Genomic DNA, 23827 nt, shown 5'->3' with positions numbered 1-23827 from the left:
GTTATGGCTGTGGAGGCAAATAAACTCATGAGGCCATGGCACTATGCGTCATTTTGGCGCAAAATTGACAGATTTACGGCCAATACTACTGATGTTAGAAGACTCGCCCGCATTTTGTCCCAAGGTTTAGAATGGGAGGCGACTGAGGAACTGCTCAATAGTGTCCAGTTCTTTTGGTTTTAACAAATCAGTCTCTCGTTTTATTGGTGTAGCACCTTTAAAATACCGGTTAGCTGCACCAAAGAGCACTGCGAGCTTTTGGGCGGGAAGTAACGTGGAGTCTGAATGGCTGGTTAACTGCAGAGGTTCCGTTTTGCCATCCCCTGCGACACGCAGATTATTCACCGCCTCACGAAGCAGACAGCGTTGCCCTGATAAAATGTCCAGGTCACAGAGGTCCTGTTCTTGTATCGCTTTCAGAGTTTGAAAAGCGGTGCAACCATTATGAACCAGGCAGGCCACTGTATCGTCTGATAGACCAATTCCCTCTTGGCAAGTTTTATCATGTGGATTAGTTCTGAATCAGGCTTTGGCGCTCCATAATGTCATGGACATGTTGATGGTTGTTGCCGACGGCTTCTGGCAATCTTTTTTGTCATTTTGTTAATTTACAGCAACTTTCACAACAGCTTCTGACTCTTGCACTAGCTGAATACTGAATGAATACAAAACCTAGTGCACATGCGGACTGAGCAAACCTGGCTCATTATAATGTTAGAATCAAGCTTTTACTACACAATTATTACATATGTACCACAGATTACCAATCTGTTGGCAGCAAAATAAGGTTGGTATTTTGTTTAAGCAACTGCAAAGCATTTTGAAAACAGGTCACGCGCCATATAATAATGTTAACATAGAAAACATTGGTTAAGAAATTATTTCACGCTTAATTATGCAAATTAGTTATTATCCTGTGTCACTTTCTCTTGGTAAATATTGTCACCAGCTCCTGACTAACAATAAAGATTGAGGTGATTGTATATCTGTGGAGGAAAATGATTATTACAATTGGCTTTACTGTATTTATTTTGAACAATTGACATCAGGAATCATAATTTTATAATTGAAGTGAAACTAACATCTTGGCACGGATGGGATGGAACAAAAAACTGTGATGATGGAAGCTGTATCGGAGAAAGCTACAATAAGCTGTTGATATCTGCAAGATTTGCTGTGGTCTCGACCGAAGACTTCTAAGTTCTTGTCAGGTAGCAAAAAAATTAAAACATGGACATGAAACCCATCCCACAGTTGCTGTTTTCAACGACTGGCTTCGACAATAACATCAGAAACTCGTAGACTCAAGACTATTTCCACTAGTGGAGTTTGACCCGCGACAGTGACGTTAATTTTGCCAGGCGTCAGTGTATGGAAACCTAGTGTTGAAGAGTATGAGCTAGATTTGGTATCCAGTTACCATAAATCAGTCGCTAACAAAGATCAACAACGGCAAATGAGTAATATTGAGTGGGTTAACGTTGATAACAAATTCAACCCGTGACCGAGCACATTGACAAGCGATAGTGAAATGTCGGCGTGACAAAGACAAATGTCTTTGGCCATGGCGAGCAACGCGAGTGAATTAGAGTGACTCCTAAGACTACATGGCGATCTTTACATCGCAATCTTGCAACAGTGTTGCCAGCAAGTCAAAATCAGTTACCCTGGCTTTTCTTCAATACTCAAATCACCGAAGAGTCTTCAACTTCAGGATCAAGATCGCAGCCACAGGTAAACAATTCTTAATTGCCAGATGCCCGTGCACCACCGTTTCATTTACTGTACTCTAACAGCCGTACTCGGACTCTGATAGGTCTGATTTTGCACACAATTTTGAAGTTTTATTACAGTTGATCTTGTTACTCTAAATACCAATTTTGTTCACATGTATTAAAAATATTTAAGATTTCTGTCCTGAAACATCTTTGTTTGTGTGTGTTTTTGTTGTCTTAGTCGAGATGAGTGAACTTTGTACGCTGTATCAAAATATTTGCATATGAAAGTAGAAAGTTTCCCTTAGCCAACCAGTGAGCTCACAGCTGATGAAAAGTTTGTTGACAGTATAGGCATATCAATGCAAACTATATAGAACCTACACGTAATCAGGCCATGTCACGATAAGGTGTTCAACTGCGTTCAACAAAATTGGGGAACATGCATATGTATAACAACAGAACCTTGCCATGGCCTTGGAGGGGACTCCTGGTGTTCTGAAGGTATTTCCCTTGGGATACAGTGTATTCTGCCTGTACTTTTCCTAAGTGGCGCCAGAATACACTGTATCCCAAAGAAATACATTCCGAACACCACAGACTGTGCCCTCCAAAGGCCCTGGGTTCTGTCATAGTATACAATGGCCAGGGCGTGTATAACAGTAGTCATAAGTGAAGAGGTTAATTTTCATCAATGTGTACCCCTTTACAGCCTGTTCATGATATATTCATTGTTTGATAGACTCTGCTCTGCCATGCCTTGCACATTTGACTTAACATTTTTCATGCAGAGACACCTTGCAGTAGTCATCATTAACCATCCAGCTATTATTTTACTCCAATTGCATGAAACTTAAAGTATTCAAGTGACTAAATTTTCTCAAAATAACCACACAGAAAGTAGATCATTGTAATGTAATAACATCTGTTGCAAACGTACAATGTGCAATTAACATTTTCCCATTGTTCGGGTACAGTACTTGAGTACATGATTTCAGTGATTTGAATTAAGTAAATTTTCGATGGGATTCAAACTCACAATGTACAGTATCCTGTCTACTAGTGAAGAAATGTCTGTTGGCGGGATGTTTTGATTAGAGCACTTTGGTGACTCTTCAGACATTGTCACTCAACAAACCCTGGTTCAGAGCTAGGCTCGAATCATGCAAATTCACACTACATTTTCCATAATAATTAGACACAGGTGATAATCTGAAGTCCTGGTATATAAGGTAGTTTATGTTTTCCTGAAAAGTTAACCGCTTGGCAAGTATTTTACAATAATCCAGTGTTTGCTAGCAGCCAATGTCTCTATAACATTGCCTACGGTATTGTGTGCCCACAGCACCATATCTCTCCCTTTCTTGTTCATTATTAGACATGCTCTAGATGAAGTTTCACATGTAGGAGGAAATGTTATGCCAAAACAATACACAGTCTGAACAACCAGGTTGGTCTGTGTATAATATATACCGAAAATACATTACCATTTCCTGAGGTTATACACTTTAAATTCACAGTGTGTCTGCATGACATTAATCACCTTACACAAATATCCTGGTTTGGTTGCCTTGGTTATACATACACTTTAAATTCTACATATTCTTTTCAAAAACTCTAACATTCCTGTAGGTAATAAAATTCCAAACACTATAAATTGGACATGTACTAGATCTATACAGCAACCTACCTTATCTTGTGAATTCAATTTGGCCTTTGAATCTACAAGAATCTTCACAATGTCTTGGTGGTTATTCTTTGCTGCCAACATGATCGCTGTCATCATATCCTGGGAAAGTTAAAAATGTATGATAATTGAATATAGCTTCACTTTATTTTTAGAAACCATGAGTGCTTATTAGCTCAGGGAGACAATGTGAAAAATGTACACTCGGTCTTGTGGAGTACCCATTAGAACAATTACATGGAATCTTAACACTTGCCCTGTTAGGTTTTAAATGAATGTCTTCCTCATCTTTTATCCTTATCTATTATCTGATGCTAGCTACAAGATAAGATGTAGGCTTATTCTGTAAAGAATTAAAAACAAATATCTCTGGGAATAAATCAAGGAGACTTGTAAGTATTTACTGTGAAGTGCATTATGTCTGTATTGGAAATGGAAAGTTTCCAACAATTATGCTTACCACCATTCAGAGTGGTTTGCACAGAGTACATTTTGTAGTGCATCTGTTTCATAAGTTGCACATATAAAGCAACAAGTTTTGTGACTGGAGTTTACAATTGAAGTTCATATGCTTCCTCCTGATTGCCCTTTTGGTCTTTTAAAGTATACTACAGCACAATTTAGCCACTGTATAGCATGATCAATAAACTTTACCAAAACCTTCAGAAATTTAACTTTTTGCAATGTGTGCTAAGATGAGATCTTCCTGATATCGTTACTACTGTTATGAAGTTTATAATTGTGGATGCTAATCATGCTATTCCGGTTGAGCCTAACCAGTCTACCTGACCTGTAAGATTACAATGTGTCGTATGTCAACGTTTATCAAAAAAGTAATTTTGCAAATGCTGTGGACCACATTTATCATGAAATTTCACATTAGTTATGAGCCTCACATGTGCCATGTGAGATATCGATGGAATGATCAGTGCTGAAATATATCACTGCAAAATGAACCAATATTATCTTTTCTGTTAGTTCAAACCGTTCATGCCATGAAAATGTTATCATAAATACCAAACATGATATAAACATGTGCAGGATAACAACAGAACATTGTAGCACTCAAGGTATATAGGATTTTTCATAACACAGGAAAGTTCTGGCCCCGCTGAAGTTGATGTTGGCGCTGTGGACGAGATCGGGAATGGGGTTGGCTGTGAATTGTGGATGAGGATGGTCATACAGGGTGGCTGAGAGTTTAGCAAGATTTATTGGTCTTGTCAGTTGCAGTGTTGCGATGGTTGCTGGGTTGACAGCCGCTAGCTCCCTCGAAGGGCTTGGGAGTCTCTTGCTTAAGGCGTTAGTGGTGTTGCTGGGCAGTTTGGTCTGTCACGTTACACATGGACCACTTAAATGTGTATTCTGCCAAATTGGCAGGGGGTCTTGCATGAGCCCAGGTTAAAAGATCAACATATCTGAGGTGGGTCAGACGACTTTTTGATTACAGAGCTGTCCCAGTAGAACGGGTTGTTGGCGGTGGGCGGACGTTTTGGGCAACCAGTCTTCATGTGGCCACGTTGACCGCAGGAGAAGCATGATGGACGAAGGAGGTGTTGGTTTTGCTGGAAGTGAAGGAAGTTGAACTCTGGGTCTGGCTTGCTCCAGTTGACAAGGTTGGGGCAGCAGGCAGCATTGAGACGAAAGGCTTTGTCATAGCCAACCAGGCCTCTGAATTGTAGGTCAAAATTTGGTGGTGCTGAAGCAAAGATAGTTGGCCAAGGGGAACGCCAGGTGTAGATAATATAATTTCCGATAAGCAACCAGATCTCAAAGTCGTCGACGGTCTTGCGTTTTAACTCGTGGTGAATGTAGCTATCCTAAGTTTGTCTGGGTTGAAGGCTTTTTGTGTCTTGGAAACCTGGGATGTGTTAGGAGCTAAGGCATCATGGTGCAAGTCACAATATTCGATGAACTTTAAGGTTTTAGCTAGGGCATTGAGCGTTGATTGAATGACGTATGGGTAAGCATGTCAGCTGGGGGTGGTGCCGCAGGAGTGTTGCCTGTCGGTCTGGTCCTAGGTGGTGGGTGCCATGATGTTGCGTTGTAACTGGCTGGATGGAAACATTGGCGCAGCCATATCGCCTGTATTGTTATTGTAGGGTATGCTGCCAATGGTGGGCTGGTTCCGGAAGTACCGTGCGCCACCAGTGGTGGTCAGGTCGCTTGGGGTACCTGTAATGGCGGGTTGCTGTTGGCCATTAATGAGATGATGGCTTGGGTTGGCCTGGTCGAGTAGCGAGCTGGACGGGGCAGTGGGCGTCTCTGACCCCGTGACAATAACTGAAGTGGGTGACAGAGTTCCAGCAACTGTAGTAGTGGGCTGTGCTTTATGGTTGGGCGTATAGATAGGTGTCGCAGTGGTTGTATCCTCGGTGCGTGTTGAGCGCAGTTCACGTCAGATATTGTGGACCAAATTTGCGATGCTGGCTTCTATCAGTTTGGCAATGTGGTCAGCCGTTCCTGGGTCGGCTGACGTGGCGGCGGCTGTCGGCACTTCAACGGCAGAATTGGTGGTTGAGCTTTCCTTAGGTGCCAACTGGAGCAGGTATTTGTCGAGATGCGATGGCTGTCTCTTCTATCTTGTCGATGAGCGCGGGTGCGGGCTTTGCTTTTCTTTATTTTGGGCACGGTTGAAGTTTGCGAGGTGAATTTGAGCATGGCAAAAGTTGAAATGGCCAATGTGTAGGGTTGATTGAATTGATATGTCGGTAATGAATCAGCTGAGATGACGCAAGTAGTTTAGATAACAGTGATTGAGGGAAGGAGGTGGCGGATTAGGTTATGTTGCCTGTGTCATTCCCCGATGTTACCAATGATTATAGCTATGCCATAATCACCCTTGTCACCTATTTTTGCAAATTAATAATATCGCTTAGGAATTCTTGGAATTCCTTCGTGAAATTCTTGCCAAAATCACATAAAGGAAAGGTCAACACATAAGGAAAATGAAGTCTGCAACTCTTTAATTGATGTTTAGCTATGCGGCAAGGAAATTTGGTGAAATTTTCAAAATTAAGCAGAAGGTGGATTTGACTCTCTGTGCGCATACTCAATGTATGTTTTGCGAAAAGTTTGGACACTATTTTTGCCCAAAATGAGGAGCCTTTGGACCAAAGTGTAGGATTCTTTGGGGACCTGAGTACTTCGCTAATGGTATTAAAGGGCCTGGCGTATTACTGGACCCCATATGTTCTGAATGTCTGCTGTGATATTTCTTTCGTTTTGTTTGTATGTATCATACAGTTACACGCACTTCTTTTTTGACTTCTATGTCCCTTGTCAGAGTCAATGTCGACCTCACTTTGAGTGCTAGTGGCCTGTTTTGTTACCGACAATGGAAACCACAGCAACAAAGGACATAACTGACATGGGTCTTTTCTAGTATCCTATCATCAGGGTAACTGCAGGTGAGATCAGCCTGGTGATGTAGAGTTCTGACTACCCTAAGTTATAGCCAGTGGGTGATTTTGAGGTGGAAAGTCAATATTGGTCTGTGTGTGCTGCTCCACCACTGTAACACAAGTTGTTAATATGATATATGAATTCTTTGGCAAATTCTCCTGCTCTAATTTTGTATGTCTCACATCCACATATAAGATCAATCATGACAGTGGGTTAGGAGTGTTATCAGGGCTATAGATTCAGAGTTTACTATTTATAGATAACATACTTTGAGTGAAACTGATGATCCCATAGCAGTCCCATGAATTGACTGACAGAAAACTCTGAACAAAGAAAATAGTTATTGTGCGACAAAGGTAATAGACACTGAAAACTGTGTGACTGCACAGATGAGTTTGCATCACTGTATCAAGTCTTATTTAATTTTCAAAGGTAGACACTCATCTTTGGTACAAAAATGTTTGATGCTGTTGACATATATTACTGTAACGAGTGTTCAAAAATTTAGAAGAACTTTATTTAGTGCAAATATCTGGTTATAAACTGCAACTGTAAAGAGAGAAGAATATGTCAACTGTATAACATATCATCTTCTCTATTTTCAATCTCTGAAAAAGATTTTTAAAAACATATAGGGGGATTACATTATCTATATTGTTACTGTTTTGTACTACCTGAGGTGCCAGCTTTTTGCACAATGCACTCACATATGCTTTTATATGTAATCTTATACGTATGTAGCAGAGGCTTGAGTCTTTGTGTACTGAATAAATGAATCATTATTGTTACCATTATTATTATGCTCTTTACCCTTGAATTCTGACTATTTATTCTATTAATCCTTTTTTCTCTTGAAAATGCCACCATATGCTCTGTTTTACTTTACCTTATTTTTCTTGTCTTTATCGATGCCTGCCTTGATAACATACTTCACAATGTCCACATCACCAGCCGCTGCAGCAATATGTAAACTAGTGTATCCATCCTGTAATTTACACATATGCTTAAAGTAATCATAGCAATTTCTGAACACCCTCAGTTTAAATTGCATAGTAATCACTAGTAAAGAAATTTGCAAGAAATTTGCGAGAAATGGACACTGTCTTGCTTTTTTGCGAGAAGTAAGCAAGAATACATACTCTCTTGCAATCAGTCCGCAATAATATAATTTTCTTGCAATCAGCTGGCGAGAACTGTGTTTTGTCACTCTGTTTCTACGAGAACTGAATTCTCGCAATTAATCTGAGAGAAATAAGTTTTCTCGCTCTGCATCTGCGAGAAATTGAATTCTTCTGTGTAAGCATTTCACAATAATAAGCCATGTCTTTCATAGTAGAAAAGTAATTTCTCACTGGCTGATTGGAAGCATTCAATTTCTCGCAGATGCTCAGCAAGAAAATAATTTATCACTGTTTGATTGCAAGAATTCAATTTCTCTCAGATGCAGAGTGAGAAAGCACAGTTCTCACAGCTTGATTGCGAGAAAGTATGTATTCTTGCTTACTTCTTGCGATAAAGCGAGAAATTGTCCATTTCTCGCTAATTTCTCACAAATTTCTGTACTGTTGAATGAATAAGGTGCACAGAGTTATCCCATCAAATATACCGCTACCTGCATACCAGGATTTCATGCAAATATGTTATCAAACTTGCTATACCTTGTTAACAGCATTAACATCTGCTCCTCTCTCTATCAGCTTTGCCATCTTTGACACATCACTCTCCAAGGCAGCTGAAAGTAGCTCTGGAAACTTCTGGAAATAAAAAGTTTGTTTTTTTACATGAATAATTCATGACAAATTTAAACAATATTCAAATTAGTGTAGTGTTCAACAGTATAAGGGTTTCATGGTTGGCGACCATGTGGTTGACCATTGTATGATATTTAACAAACCCTGGTTGACAATTTATGGTCGACCAGGGTTGGCAGGTATGTAAGGGTGCCGGAAATCGACAAGTGCGGGGCCAAAGTGAGGGGCCAGCACAATCAAAGTGCGAGCAAATGTGAGGGCTTGAAGTGAGGGCTCTCACAATCGAAGTGCGAGCAAATGTGAGGGCTTGAAGTGAGGGCTCTCACAATCGAAGTGCGAGCGAATGTGAGGGCTTGAAGTGGGGGGCGCCTTGAACCGATCAAATTCGGGCTCAGACATACGAAAAATGAGAGTCAAAGTCGTTTTCAACGTTGAATAAAAACTTACTATCTCCAGAACAAGGTCGCGGCGCGGCACAGCTCTGTGAACAGTTGAACGGCTGAGCGCGGAACGAGTACACAATGACCTGCGTACAGATCATGACCCATTAGGCCTACATCACTTCCGTCTTTTTCGTTAACCTTTTCGTGTTTGTTAGTCATTGCATTTCAAATATCACAGATATCCTTTTTATTATAAATACATGCAACTCAAGCGAGCGATACTTCTTCTGGTACCATTGTAAGCTTACGACTATAGCGTGACTGATAAATGTGACTTCAGTTAAACCAGTTCACGACCTGGGCACGTGAAGTCTGATACTGATCCGACATGACGTCGTATGCGGAGTTTTTGCCGGAGAATTTTCGAAGAAAGAGGAAACTTTTTTGAAGAAATTTTAGAGTGGCTTGTTGTTCACCAGATAAAGTAAGATCATGGGAAAATGTATTTTTGGAGACTTGTCTGGTTTTCTATGATTGATTTTTTGAGGATAAAAAAATTCAATAGCTACTGAAACTGAGAATCAGACAACAGCAAATGACAAATTCTTTTTTACGTTTGTACTGACAGTATGCTTTTTATTTTCTCTGTACACAAAGTTTGATAATCATTTCAAAAGATCAATTTCATCAGAATATCAGGGGTCATGAATGCTTGTAACCTTTACATTTTGTTAACAATGGTGGATATTTTACCTCAATAAAGAATGCCATTTTGGTCAACGAGCCCTTGAATGTTGTTCACTGAATCAATCCCATGGTCAATTATATTGTCACAGAAATCATAGCTATCTCTGTGTAGTCAGCGATTGACCAGTCATTAGATAGAAATTTGACTGTCTCCTTTGTTTCATACTATATAATCAGAAAGCTCTGCGACCTGAATTGCATCACATTCATACGTTGATTGTCTGTAGCGGAAATGATTGTGCCGTCTGGCTCTGAAACTTTTAAGCCAACGACTTGATGATTAGAACAAGCAATCTATCGGCGAGCAACACATCGCGACCGATCGATCACTTGCTGTAAAACGAATATGCATCACCGTCCTATGCATGCATCGTGAATCAGCCTTGAGATAAACATAAACTCTGTGACAGGCATGTAGGATGCCAAAGACATTTTGTGCATTTACGTTTACAACAACCTAGACTTAGTCGATCGTAAGAAAGGTGGTGTTGAAACATATTTCAACTGAACGCAGTGGCTATTTCCCAGTAAAATACGTAACATTCGCTCTCTCTCTCTCTCTCTCTCTCTCTCTCTCTCTCTCTCTCTCTCTCTCTCTCTCTTGTGTCAATATCGGGTGTGGTCGAAATGATCATTGCAGTTTAGGTAGCTTTCCACCTTTGCGTCGACCTATTTTCAAACGTGAATTTTGCCATCAAGATGTGTACTTTTACCCAAGTATTATATGTCACCTGAAAGCTATTGCTATGAATTTTTTTGTTTTATCAAGAAAATTAGTGTGCGATGAATATTTTTGAAGATCTTAGTGAAAGTGTAAAGAAAATGGGTGGTCTCACGTAAAAAAGTTTAAGTCTGAGTGGAGAGGGGCTATTGTTTAGTTGATAACGGGCAATTGGTCTTCAGAATACTAGCTACAAAACCGTGTCTCAGATTTTGAAAAAGGCCTTAGTTTTTCCACATCGTTGAGTCAAAGTTTATCCACCGATTAGTCTTACAACGCCGCCTAATTGAGCAGCAATAACTCGACTTTAAAAATCTTCATAAAGAAACTGAGACACGGTTTTGGAGACAACCTACTTGACAAACGTCAGTGATAATCTGGTGAACTTCCGTTCACGCGTTCTCGAGTTAAACTCTTTGAACGTGCTGCAATGTGACAAAATGCCGAACTGAGAAAAGGCGATTTAGTAAATTGGTTCGGTTTTTTCCTTTTGAATGGCAATAAACAATGTACTCAACCGACAAAACACTAAAACCAGATAGTGAAATCAAAGTGTTCAACTTCAACAGTATATTCACTCATTGAAATCAGTGTCAACGGTCGAAATGAGGCTAAAAAGGGTGAATTTTGGGAGCGTTGTACTCTTTTTAGAGCGCAATCTACACAGTAGCTGATGAGTAAATAAACTTGGGGAGTGCCAGGGAAGGGATTATGCATAATCTGTTGACTGATTAGTTGTAAGGTTTAAATAGAGTATTAACTGTTCGACCTAACTGTCGGAACTGCTACGGCATCTCGATGCCGTCTACACGAGCGCTTGGACTAATTACCTCCATGACAAGTGTACACTACAGTGTAAGTTTATGGCAGCATTCGATTATTCGACCTCGAAAACGACTCACTGCTGCGGAATGAAAGCAAGCCCGATGAGTGATATAGGGAAAACAATATTGGCTGACAACAAAAATATCTGCGTTTGTATGCGGATGTACATTTGCGGTGTCTGTGATCATGGAGATAAAAAGAACAGCTCCATGCTGTGATTCGTTACGGTTAGAGTAACCGAGGATTCAGTGAGCAGCCATTTTTTAGATCTTCACGCGCCTTGAAAACCGATTAACACTAATCAAACTACGAACATTTCTGAGACAATAGTTCGTCCTCACTCTGTACAGCATTTCTATGGGTGAAGACCGTTTCTGGAGTCATGAACCAATCGCCTGTCGGTGGCATAAAAGTCAAAGGAGAGAAGTTGAGAAAACATGAACATAGAGAAAAGTACGTCATTTCATCAAGCGCAAGTTGCATGCGATAGACCTCTCGTCAAGCGTCATACGTCACAGCATGGAGGTAGTAGTCTTCCTACCTCCATGGTCACAGATAGATAACTCTCTGCTGTTGTTCGTATCCAACATGAGTACCATCGATTCCAGGCGAATATGATATCAGACCCGTCTTCATTACATGTAAATCTCAGGATTAGGATGGTGTTTTGCACTGTATATAAGTAGTTAGCCCGTAAGCGTCTCATCCAATGGTTTACCGACCAATGATGACATGTTGATGAAAACTCAGGGCGATTACGTTATTACGTTGTGACGGTCAAATTCATATTGAGATTTGTCTACGGCCCTGCAGTATTTTGGCTACTGCCATGATAACTGATAACAATGTTGTCGTGTCCATTCCCATAAAATCATTTGATTCACATTCGTCCGGTGTACGATGAACATTTTTTAGTCGACGTATGTTTTTACCTTGTCAAGGTCGGTTTGTCATTTAGTGATACGGTGGTTGCATTGTACGATTATTGGGTAATAGCGCGGTCCGGAAAGAAATGGGACAAGGAAAAACGGGACCGCGGGATTGAAACGACTTCGACATTATCAGTTCACTGCCATTGTGCCAAAACGTCTGCAAACCAAAGCAGCTATTGTTTTGTGGCGTGGGATTTCTGCATCGCTACGTATTTTGCCTTGGGAAAATTTGCTGTCGCTCTCTTGCAGCCCATGCAATTTGTTTCCACCTTGTATTTTCTAATCCCAAGTAGTTCCAGTGCCGCGGCTTCTGATATTTCATTTTTATTCATAAATTGTTCAACTCACTTAGTATTCTCATCGAACGGACAATGTCGGGTTTCTAGACCTTTTGGCGCAAAGTCGTTTCGGCCGCACAATTTCCGACCCCAAGACGTTTAGGCAACGCGACCAAAGACGTTTCGGCACTATCTGGTTGGGGGACCTCGTGCCAAATGTTACAAATCAAAACACTGAGAAGTATAGTGTCAGCATTCACATGCTTTAAAGTTTGTGAGAACATGGTGAAAAACCGTCGAAAAGAGTTTCATATCATTTTCAATAGCAATAGCCGCCGACACTGTCAAAGTTTGAAAAGCGGCGCCTAAACGGCACTGTAAAAGTCATACTGGTCAAAACGCAAAGGTCACGCTTATGAATATGACTGGTCTGTCAGTTACTAATAAGTTTGAAGGGAAAAAATAAATCGTAACGGGGGTGTCGAAATGTCTTGGGGCCAAAAGAAGCCGAAACTTCGGCCGAAAGAGGCCGAATGTTGCTTGAATGTTGAAGATGTGAAGGGTGTCTGTTGCGGTATTCAAGTGTTCCCGCTGTCACTAAGGCCGCCAGTGGAACGTACCATTTATGTATACGGGACAGCCTCTTCAAAGATGTTTAACATTACGAAACTTATCCACCACTCCTGGTGCTTTTACAAAAGCACAAAATGTCCCAGATAAAAATTTAGTGCGTGGGCCATTTGTGTAATCTGAAATTGTACCGTCAACAATGTCATAAGTGTGACCTTGTCCGATTGTGTCGATAAATTGTGATCTTTTGGGAGCGGCCACCCTATGAGAAAAACGGTAAGACCCACCTTTCGACGCCTAATTGCCAGGTACACACTATGGTCTTGACCCACGCAGTGAACGGTAGGTGCTAATGGGATTTTCACAGCGTATGTTGTCCAATTGCATGTGGATACTGTGACGCTGCTTGCTTAGCGTAATCCCTTGTCAATCAAGACTTAACGGTAGTCTCAAACGCCAAAATGTACACCTGTGCCTCTCGTACATTTTATTCCAAAATTTCACCCAAAAACAGGAACTTCACGACCAAGATATTCTACACACAAGGAAGATCAATATTATAGGAATACTTTTAAGGGATAAAAAAAAAATCGTGTTTTTGACTCAAATACCAAAACAAAGGCGGAAAGCTACCTTAATCTTGAAATTGGTCAAACGTCATAACTAGACACTTAATTAATTATTGTCATGGTCTGGAGCAAGTTATCAGCTTGTATAAAAGTCGGAAGTTTTTGCTTCCGAAGGGGCGCACGCGTAAAATACTGAACGTGTAACTAAAACTCACCGTTGAAAATTTTCAGACATTCAAAATTAAGCCGGTTGTACTGTCAACAATAAATAAGACAGAGCATTACTGCCGACCTCAAAGACTCCGCGTATTTTTTCAACCTTACCAATGCAGCAATGGCGAGAGTATGAGTCTAAAAATATTACATCACGGTATTTTCGGCTTGAACATGCCATCGACCCGATGAACATGTTAAATTCGGACACCTGAACCCTGACGCTACCCTGACGCAAACCTGTAAGGTGGTGAAATCTCCGATATATATCGGATATTTACTTGCGATTTGACAAAATCTAGTATCGTCTAGTATCGAAGCTAGACCCTTACGAAAATAGTCTGTAGATATTCTATTGAACTCTGATATTCTATAGAAATTCTGTATATTTTATGGAAATCTGATGATAATTTGCTTCCATTGAAATTCAATTGAAAATTTTCAATACAATTCTGTAGAAAAATTTAAATTTTATAGAATTTTAATGTGTATAGAAACTTTAAATTCTATTGAAGTTTGCTGATAATTTTCTGTAGAAAATCTGCAGAAATTAAACATATTTTTTATGGAATGTTTCAGTTCCATAGCTTTTGTGGAAATTTTTTTTTCTTTTTTTTCCCACAGTTTACACTGTTTCAGACTTAAGTTCATGTTTTTGCATGTTGGCATGAGCTTTGATAAGAACTCAGTGACATATATATAGCTGGTTTCAATATGGAAAAAGTAGTGACATATACCTATGGAGAGTTCTAAGCACATTCTCGTGTACCCTTTAATTCTGAAAAGTTATTTTCATTTACACACACGTGCCAGGAAAATGTATACAGTTTCAATTGTACCATTCCTTTTGTACATTTCATGACTGTACACAGACCAACCTGACTCTCTTTGTTAGATCCTAGGTCAAGTGAGCTGACCTGTGCCTTTGCTTTGTTATGCAAATAGTTTCCTGCCTTTACAATGGGCTGATTACATAATAGTGTAGCCACGCATTATTCATTTGAACTTGAGGCAGTCCACAGTGCACATGGCTCTTATGAAAAGTACTAAAGTTCAACTCCAAATTCCATGGAAAATTAGGATCCAAGGTCCATTAGCAAGAATCTAACAGTGTTATGGAGAAGGGAGCTCACTAATATGTCACAACTGTAAGGATCCACATTGCAGCATCAACTGAAAATTATGTGAGTTAAGATACACAACACTTTAATTATGCACTTGGCTGAGTTGACAACTCAAAACTACTAGACTGGAGAGGTAGGCCTTGCATTCATATGTGTAGGTTGCTTTATATTTTGTAGTCCCTGTATGTTTCATCAAGTTTCGAACGATTGTTAATCATAATTCTTTTAGAAATAAACTACATGTTATAATTTACTTGCTGCCTGATTTTTTGTGAGTTTTGCAGTAATTCATTGCATTGGTATCTATGGCAATATCATAAGGTGGTACTCCTTACTTAATAAAAGTTTAACACATATTGTTGTCATACTTTCTAAGAGATTGAACTCGTATAAGACAAACAAACTTCTGTATAAGAGTGCAGAAATTAAATATAGTTCTACAGAAATTCTACATAAAATTCTGTAGAGTGTGGTATAAATTCAATATAGTGCTACAGATATTCTGTAGAACGTGTATCGAATTTACATAGAAATTCTGTAAATTCTACAGAAATGATACAGAAATTCTGTTGAATTTCTACAGAAAAAGGGGGCCAAAACTCATATAAACTCCGTTAATTTTTATAAAGGTTCAGTAGAATTTCTGTAGAATCTCTGTACCACTTTAATTGAATTTTGTCATCAATTTCAATAGAATTTCTACAAAAAATTTTCATAAGGGGAGTCAGTCCTTGGAAGTCGGGTTTGGCCAGAACTGTAAGATTAAGATGGTGAAATCTCTGATATATATCGGATATTTACTTGCGATTTGACAAAATCTAGTATCGTCTAGTATCGAAGCTAGAGTCATTTCTCAGAAGTCGGGTCGACCAGAACTGTAAGGTAGTAAAATCTTAGATATGTATCGGATATTTACTTGCGATTTGACAGAATCTAGTATTGTCTAGTATCGAAGCTAGAGTCAGTCCTTGGAAGTCGGGTTTGACCAGAACTGTAAGGTGATGAAATCTCCGATATCTATTTACTTGCGATTTGACAAAATCTAGTATCATCTAGTATCGAAGCTAGAGTCAGTCCTTGGAAGTCGGGTTTGGCAAGAAGTGTGAGGTGGTGAAATCTCTGATACATTTGGATATTTACTTGCGATTTGACAGAATCCAGTATCGTCTAGTATCGAAGCTAGAGTCAGTCCTTTGAAGTCGGGTTTGGCCAGAACTGTAAGGCACAGGGCAAGTCATTCTAGTATCGTTTAGTATCGATATTTGTGGCAAAGGGAAATTCGTCTTGGTGTGACTGATGGACAGACAAGCAGACACGATGTGTTCTGTAATTCTGCTACAACACACATTTTATTCCGTGGTTCAACTTCTAAGCTTATATATACACCAAACCATAGACCCTCGAGAAAACGGGACAGGCAACTGCTGTTTTTTTGTGGTGCGATCTATCTTGGAATATATTACGTTTATTTGCCAAGCGGTCCCCGACAACAATACTTCGTACTTAACTCTGAATCTCATTAACGATCAAACTGACGTTCTGAATATGTACACTTTGCTCTTGCAAGGCACGTTCCGAGTAATGACACACAGAATTTTGAGGGTTTTTTGATACCAGTCATGGTGAATGTTCTGGTAACGATGAAGGTCACAGTTTTTCTCGAGGGTCTACGACCAAAGTTAAATGTTAAAGTCGACATAAAATAAAAAACAACGGAAAGGTCAGATTTGCATGTTATGGCTTCATTTAACTAACAAATAAACTAATACATAAACTGACGCTGTGAAATCGTCATTAGTATGTGTACAGAACCCTGGATAATAAACAGGAAATATATTATCTGATTTGCATTATTTCTGTCGGATTTCCATTCCCGACAATATTAGAGTCCCCAAATTGCCGAAAAATATAGGATAAATATCGGAGATTTCACAGATCCGGCGTGCCGAGGCACAGGGCAAGTCATTCAAGTATCGTCTAATACCGATATTAGAATCCCCAAATCGCCGATAAATATCGGGTAAATATCGTCGATTTAACAGACCGGGCGTGCCATGGCTCCAAGCAATTTATTCTGGTATCGTGTAGTATGTATTGATATTACAGTCCCTAAAAACGCCGGTGAACATCGGCGGTTACACAGACGCGGCTTCCCATGGGACAACCACAGTTCATTTGATGTCTAGTATCGATTCTATAGTCCCAAAATTGTTGATATGTCAAACTTCGATACTAGATTATAAATACCCGTTATTTAAAAATTGTGCAAAGTCGCGCCTTCATGAGTGTCGAGAGACACTTGAGATTTTGAACGACGTGATCAGTCGTGTGTCATTATTGTCATGGCATTAATTTCAATAACGATAATCCATCGATGGGCTTATCTCAAGTTTAAAAGCTTTACAAGAAAGTGTTTTTCAGTCCTGACAGTGTATAACCTAATCATGGCGATGACTGATGTTTTAATATTTCTGCCTGTCGCACATATAGCGTTTGATTTCACTTTGACAAGCACTTTGAATGTGCGATCCCTGCTCGATCAGTCAGTCGCCGATTTTAAAAATCAGCCAGACATTATATTCTTAAAGAAACTCAACGATGTAAAGATTACAAAATGCCTCATTCATATTTTTACGGTGTTTGACAGTTTTTTCCGTCAGGGACGTCATGTACTTTATTAGCCGTTCGCTCATATCGTGAAGCTTCGATCGATGCTGTAGCTCCATGCATGCTCATACACAGGGCTGCGCCGTTTACACTCAAGTGGAGATCGTATCGCGCTTTTAGCAGTGACTTTGATCACAAGTCTTCATTCGATCAAGGTGAATTTAGTACTGATTTTCGCAAGTCTCAACCCTCAAATACGCTCTCACTTTGATTGTGAGAGCCCTCACTTCAAGCCCTCACATTTGCTCGCACTTCGATTGTGAGAGCCCTCACTTCAAGCCCTCACATTCGCTCGCACTTTGATTGTGCTGGCCCTCACTTTGGCCCCGCACTTGTCGATTTCCGGCACCCTTACATACCTGGGGTTGGTGAACATGGTCAACCGTGGTAGGCTACAATTAAGAACAACCCAGGTTGATCCTCGGCAATCATGAACTACCAAGGTTTACCATGGTCACAAGACCATGAACTACCATGCTAATTAATGGTCAACAATTGTCACTTTCGCCTGAGTCGTGACAGGATGTGATGTAGAGTGCGCACCAATTAAAAACGATATAGTTGCCCCCACTATCAGTTCATAGCAAGTGAATTTGGACAATGTATTCAATCATCTTATGTTAGCATTGGACCCGAAGAAGACAATTACCTAATATAAACATACCTCTTCAAGACCTGTTTTTATCGCCAAATAGTTTAACTCTTTTAAATGTGCTAACTCTGTCATCACAATAATACCCCAACTCAGGGCTCACCTTCTAGGGCTGATCTCAATCCACTTGTGTACATGCAATGCCATGAGGGTGAGAAATGCCAAGTGACATTGTTGACTTAAATTGTTCACAAAGGCTAGTGCCATGAAATTCTGAACCTAAAGTACAGGGGATTGGAAATGATTGGCTAGGTTTGGCACTTGAAGAAAAAAACAGCAAAGAGGAGAATGTTTCCATTAACCAGTGGATTATGCAAATATTTTGATCATGCATGGGTTACTGAAGCATATCGACCTTCAAGTCTCTGCCATGGCTACCTATACATGTCTTTCACTGGAGATTTGCTAACTAGCCGACTGTCACACATGGGAAAATACTCTCTAATATGACCGTAAATATCACAAACTTCAAGCAATTCATACTTTTGCGTGGGGTATTTAGTGATATCCCAACTTACAAGGACTGTGTTTAGCTAATGCACTCAGATGATGCTAGTCTGAAATGCTTGCATGGTGTATTAATTTCTGTACCTGCTCAAACATATAATTAAGGGCAGGTAAATTGTACAAAGGCAATTGTCAAAACATTAAAAAATGATGACTCAGAGAAACTGTCTGATCATCAGCTTGACTCCGATTTAGAGAGGAATCTAAGAAAAAGGATAGCAATGACATGATGTTGGCACTTTATGAAAAAACACTTAGCTGGGCTAGCTCAGTAGCTATTCTGACATTTATATCATCCCGGACATCTGCCAGAAAGCAGTGCCAGATACTCTGCAATTTTTTTTAGGTCTTTAGAGCAATCTTGAGTGTATGAATTTACTAAGAATTCCCTGAAGTTTTTGGCATGCACTCAAGCCAAATATGGTCATTTAGCATATCCAACATCTGCTGTCAGATGTAATGCTGATAAATTCTCAACATATATACTGGGATACTAAATGCATTTTGGCACTTCACTTTTGTTTTGGTGAGGGATGCCAGATCATCCAGAGAGTTTTGCTGATCTTGAACATATTTCCTCCAGAACTAGGATTGTTGTCTCTTATAGTTGTTAAGGAGGAGGCAGTTGATATTTTGTTTTAGAGCTAGCAAAGTCTGTTTCCTCTAACTTGTTTTCCTAATGCATTGTTAGTCATTTATCAACTTGCTTAAAATATTGCTGAACACGCCGGGAAAAATACCTCAATAACTGCACTGAAATCTTTCTTTTCCTCTGGAATGGTAAACCTAGAATCCAGCTTCTGTAAAAATGAAGTGTAGAGCTGTTAGGAAAAGTAAAGTTGATTTCATAAAAGAGAAAGATAACAGAAAAGGCATTGAGTGTTTGATTTTGAACTCAGCACCTACTGTGGTGCGTTGTAGTTCTGTACATCATTGCTTTAGAAATAGCTGAGCTGCCTTACACTTAGTTTAGTATTTTCAAGCGATGCTTCAAATGAAGATGAGCTGCAACCTGTTATTGCCATCGAAAGTACTTCGGTTTTCAGCAGCCATATACAGAGATACACTTAAAGGTATACTGTCACCTGTAATCTAGATATGCCAAATATGGTCACAGGGGCGTTCCTTGGTATTCAAAATGTCCATATGCGGGCGCTGTTTTTAAAAAGCGGCCACCCGCTTAAAATCTGTAATTGGGTAGATTTTCTCTTTCTATGGTAACTGTGGCAAAATTTGAACAGGTGACAGTGTACCTTTAAAACTTGATAATTTCTACCTGTCATGGAAGTAACCTCATCAGGCATTTTAAATTGGTTATCAAAGCAAAATTGTTTTCAAATAACCATTGGCTCTGATTGAGCTAACTTGTTTAGCTAGTACACTGAACACAAGGCCTAAAATAGCAGGCCCAGCTGCAGATTGCAATTTGTTTCTACTACTCTGTGCTAATCTAAAAGAAGACCATTACTTTATTAAGGATTCTGCAAAGCAGTTGCAACTAAAATGGGAAACAGAGAAGCAGAAGAGTTCAATGTGAGCCTTTAATAATGCTTTAAAATACTTTTATCATTTTCTAATGCGTATCTACAAATATGAACAAAATTATAGTGCAATGCAAACAAACAAAGCAGGCAAGAACATAAGCCTTATCTTTGCAAATCCATTGACATTTTAATACCAAAATTAAAAGCCCCACAATTGATAACAGTTCTTTGGGTTGTTATTAACTGATGCTATTGCAAGTACAGATAGCTAATGCATTGACAGTCAAATTAGTTTGAAATTATTACATGGTCAATAAATTTCTGTATGTGCTCAAACATATAATCAAGGGCAGCTAATAACATTGACAAAACATTCAAAGATGATGACTCAAAGAAACTATCTGAAACTCAGCCTTATTTCAGATTTAGAGGAGAAGAATGTCAGAAAAAAAGAGGCGGAAATGATACTAATCTGATGTTTACACTTTATGATAGAACAGTAGTTTACTGGGCTAGCTTAGTAGGTATTCCACACTCTTCAGTCCTTACATTTATATCATCCAAGACATCTGTCAAAAAGCAATGTTAGATATTTTGCTATTTTTTAGGTCTTTAGAGCAATCTTTATTGTCTGATAAATAGTTGTATCAGTATTAATTTAGTCTTTTCTTTGGTGTCTTTTTATCACAATCTTCATCTTGTTTTGCGTTACAAAGAATTTACTACAGTTCTTTAGCATGCATTCAAGCCAAATACTGTCATTTCACATATCCAACATCTGCTGTCAGATGTAACACTGCTGAAACTTCAGCATATACACAGGGATACTAACACATTCTCGTACTTCACTTTTGTACTTCAGCTGTGTTGTCAGGGGATGCCAGATTATCCAGAGAGTTTTTGCTGATATTGAACAAAATTCCCAGACCAGTTTTGTTGTCTCTTATAGTTTTGACCAGCAGGCAGTTAAAGGTATACTGTCACCTGTTCCAATTTTGCAACAGTTACCATGGAAACAGAAAATCTAACCAGTAACAGATTTAAAGCGGGTGGCCGCTTTTAAAAAGAGCGCCCAAACATGGGCATTTAGAATACCAAGGAACACACCTTCAACCATATATGGGCATATTTAGATTACAGGTGACTGTATACCTTTAATATTCTGTAACAGAGCCAGCAAAGTCTGTTTCCTATAACTTATTTTCCTAATGCATTATAGTCATTTATCAACTTGCTTAAAATATTGCTGAACATGCTAGGAGCAATACCTCATCTACTGCACTGAAATCATCCTTTTTTTCTGGAATTGTAAACCTAGAATCAAGCTGCTGTAAAAATAAAGTAAAGAGCTGTTAGGAAAAGTAAAGTCGATTCATTAGAGAGAGAGAGATAAGAGAAAAGGCATCAAATATTTGCTTTTAAATTCAGCACCTACTGTGGTGCCTTATACTAAGGTAGCATCAATGTTTTAGATATATGTGAGCTGCTTTACACTAAGTGTAGTATCTTTAAGCAATGCTTCAGATGTAGGTGAGCTGCAACCTGTTATTGCTAAGCAGATTAGATGTGTAAAGCAAAATTGTTGTTGAATAACCATTGGTTGTAATTAAGCTAAATTAGTTGGCCAGCTACAGTGTACTGAACAGGCCTGGAATAGCAAGCCAAGATGTCAACCTTTTACTACTTTGTGCTTATCTGAAAGAAGACCATGACTTTATTACAATATTATGCAAAATAACTGCAACTGAAGTGAGAAACATAGCATCGAAAGTGTTTCAATATGAGAATTTTATAATGCTGAAAAATACTTTTCATCACTTGCTTATGTGTATCCACAAATGCCAGCATTATTATTGTTCTGTTGGCAACTGTAACATAGCAAAGTGGGACTTTGTATGACAAGTGCAGCATCTGTGAGAAAAATTGAAGATTCTCTAAATAGATCACTAAAAGCAAAGTCTGCTCATACAAAATATCTTAGTACATTACAAATGAACAAAGCAGGCAAGAACATAAGCCTTGTCTTGGCAAATTCATTGACATTTTCATACCAAATTTAAAAGCACCTCCGTGATTGGCAACAGTTCTTTGGGTTTTTATTTACTGATACTATTGCAATATCAGTATAGCTAATGCACTGAGAATCAAATTGGTTTGAAATTATTAAATGGTCTATAAATTTCTGTATGTGCTCAAACATATAATTATAAGGGCAGACAAAATTGTAAATTAACATTGTCCAAACATTCAAGATGATGACTCAAAGAAACTATCTGTTACTCCGCTTTACCTTAGATTTAAAGGAGAGCAATATCAGAAAAAAGGCAGAAATGACATTTATCTGGTGTTTACACTTTATGATAGAACTGTTTACCGGGCTAGCTTAGCAGGCATTAAACACTCTTTAGTCCTTACATTTATATCATCCCAGAAATTTTTGCGCAGATATTTTGCAATTTTTAGGTCTTTAAAGCAATCTTGAGTGTATGAATACAATAGTTGTGTTCAGTGTAATGTTATATTACAAGAACTGAGTATAGTTTTAAGGTGGCGGTAAAGGCTAGAGCGTCAGTTATAAACTTCAATAAAACTATTAAACATGAAAGTAGTCAACATTCTCTGTGGAATAAAAAAAAAACTAAACATTTGGGGTCAAAGGCATTGCAGAGTTATAGCCCGTTGAAACTTCTGAAAAACTGACCAAATAAGAGGAAGTTGGGGAGTCCTTAGTGTATTACATATGGTAGAGGTCCCCTAGCGTTTAAAAAAATGTTTGGAAAGTGAAAGTCATTTTTTACTGTTTTTCAGGAAAGTTTGACAAGGCAGTGCTTGCATTCAGAATGCGTGACTGCTATTGTAAATGCATTTTTAGATTCTTTGAGTGTCAAAAAGGTGTCAAAAGTGAGATTAACCAAAAAGACTGCTCTGTGACTTCAAAAGAGGGGTGCAAATATGGCTTGTTTTCAACATTTTTGACAGAATAACAGTTTTCCTACATAATTTTATACCAATTTAATCCAACCTTTGAAATGAGATATGGACATGGAATTTTTACAGCCTATTAACAAGGTTACAGATAAGATTTGTACGGCACAATTTTCCTGTATTTGAAGTACTTTTTGAAAAATCACATTTTGAAATTTGAAAGAATTTTTAATAATTTTTTGATATGTAAACCCATGTAAAATCATAAAAATTTTATTTACAAATCCTGCCGTACAAAACTTACAATTAATAGTGTCAACATATTTATAACTAATTTGGTAATATTAATACTATCCAATTATTATTAAATTCAAATATGTAAAAAAAATATGAAAAATTAAATTTTAATATTGATTGGAGTCATATTTCAAAATCATGGCCACAAATATACAATTTTTATATTCTTTGGAGAAGGTATTAACTAAGGGAGTTATCCTGAAAATTTGAACTAAATATCCTGATTCTAACACTTGAAACTTGACATTAACTCTGAGAAAAGAATTGGTGCAAAAATAGCCTTTACCTTAAGCCAAATAGTGTCATTTACCATATCCAACATCTGCTGTCAGATGTAATGCTGCTAAAATCTCAACATCTACGCTGGGATACTAG

General features: G+C 38.7%; 1 protein-coding gene across 1 annotated transcript in view; it reads right to left on the bottom strand.

The window, feature by feature from the left end:
* The window catches only part of LOC139127693 (26S proteasome non-ATPase regulatory subunit 10-like), a 29674-nt gene extending 8120 nt beyond the window's left edge, over window positions 1-21554 (bottom strand). The window contains exons 1-5 of the mRNA XM_070693592.1: window positions 21499-21554; window positions 19487-19546; window positions 8466-8561; window positions 7694-7792; window positions 3406-3504 (exon numbers count right to left, since the gene is read on the bottom strand). Of these exons, the coding sequence (XP_070549693.1) occupies window positions 3406-3504; window positions 7694-7792; window positions 8466-8513 (246 nt within the window). The 5' untranslated portion in view covers window positions 8514-8561; window positions 19487-19546; window positions 21499-21554. The remainder of the gene's footprint in view (window positions 1-3405; window positions 3505-7693; window positions 7793-8465; window positions 8562-19486; window positions 19547-21498) is intronic.
* Between the last annotated feature and the right edge of the window lie 2273 nt (window positions 21555-23827).

Source organism: Ptychodera flava, unplaced genomic scaffold (genome assembly GCF_041260155.1).
Source record: "Ptychodera flava strain L36383 unplaced genomic scaffold, AS_Pfla_20210202 Scaffold_34__1_contigs__length_2629520_pilon, whole genome shotgun sequence".
Classification (NCBI taxonomy): domain Eukaryota; kingdom Metazoa; phylum Hemichordata; class Enteropneusta; family Ptychoderidae; genus Ptychodera; species Ptychodera flava.
The sequence above is the reverse complement of the archived record's forward strand: the minus strand, read 5'-3'. Positions and strand labels throughout refer to the sequence as shown.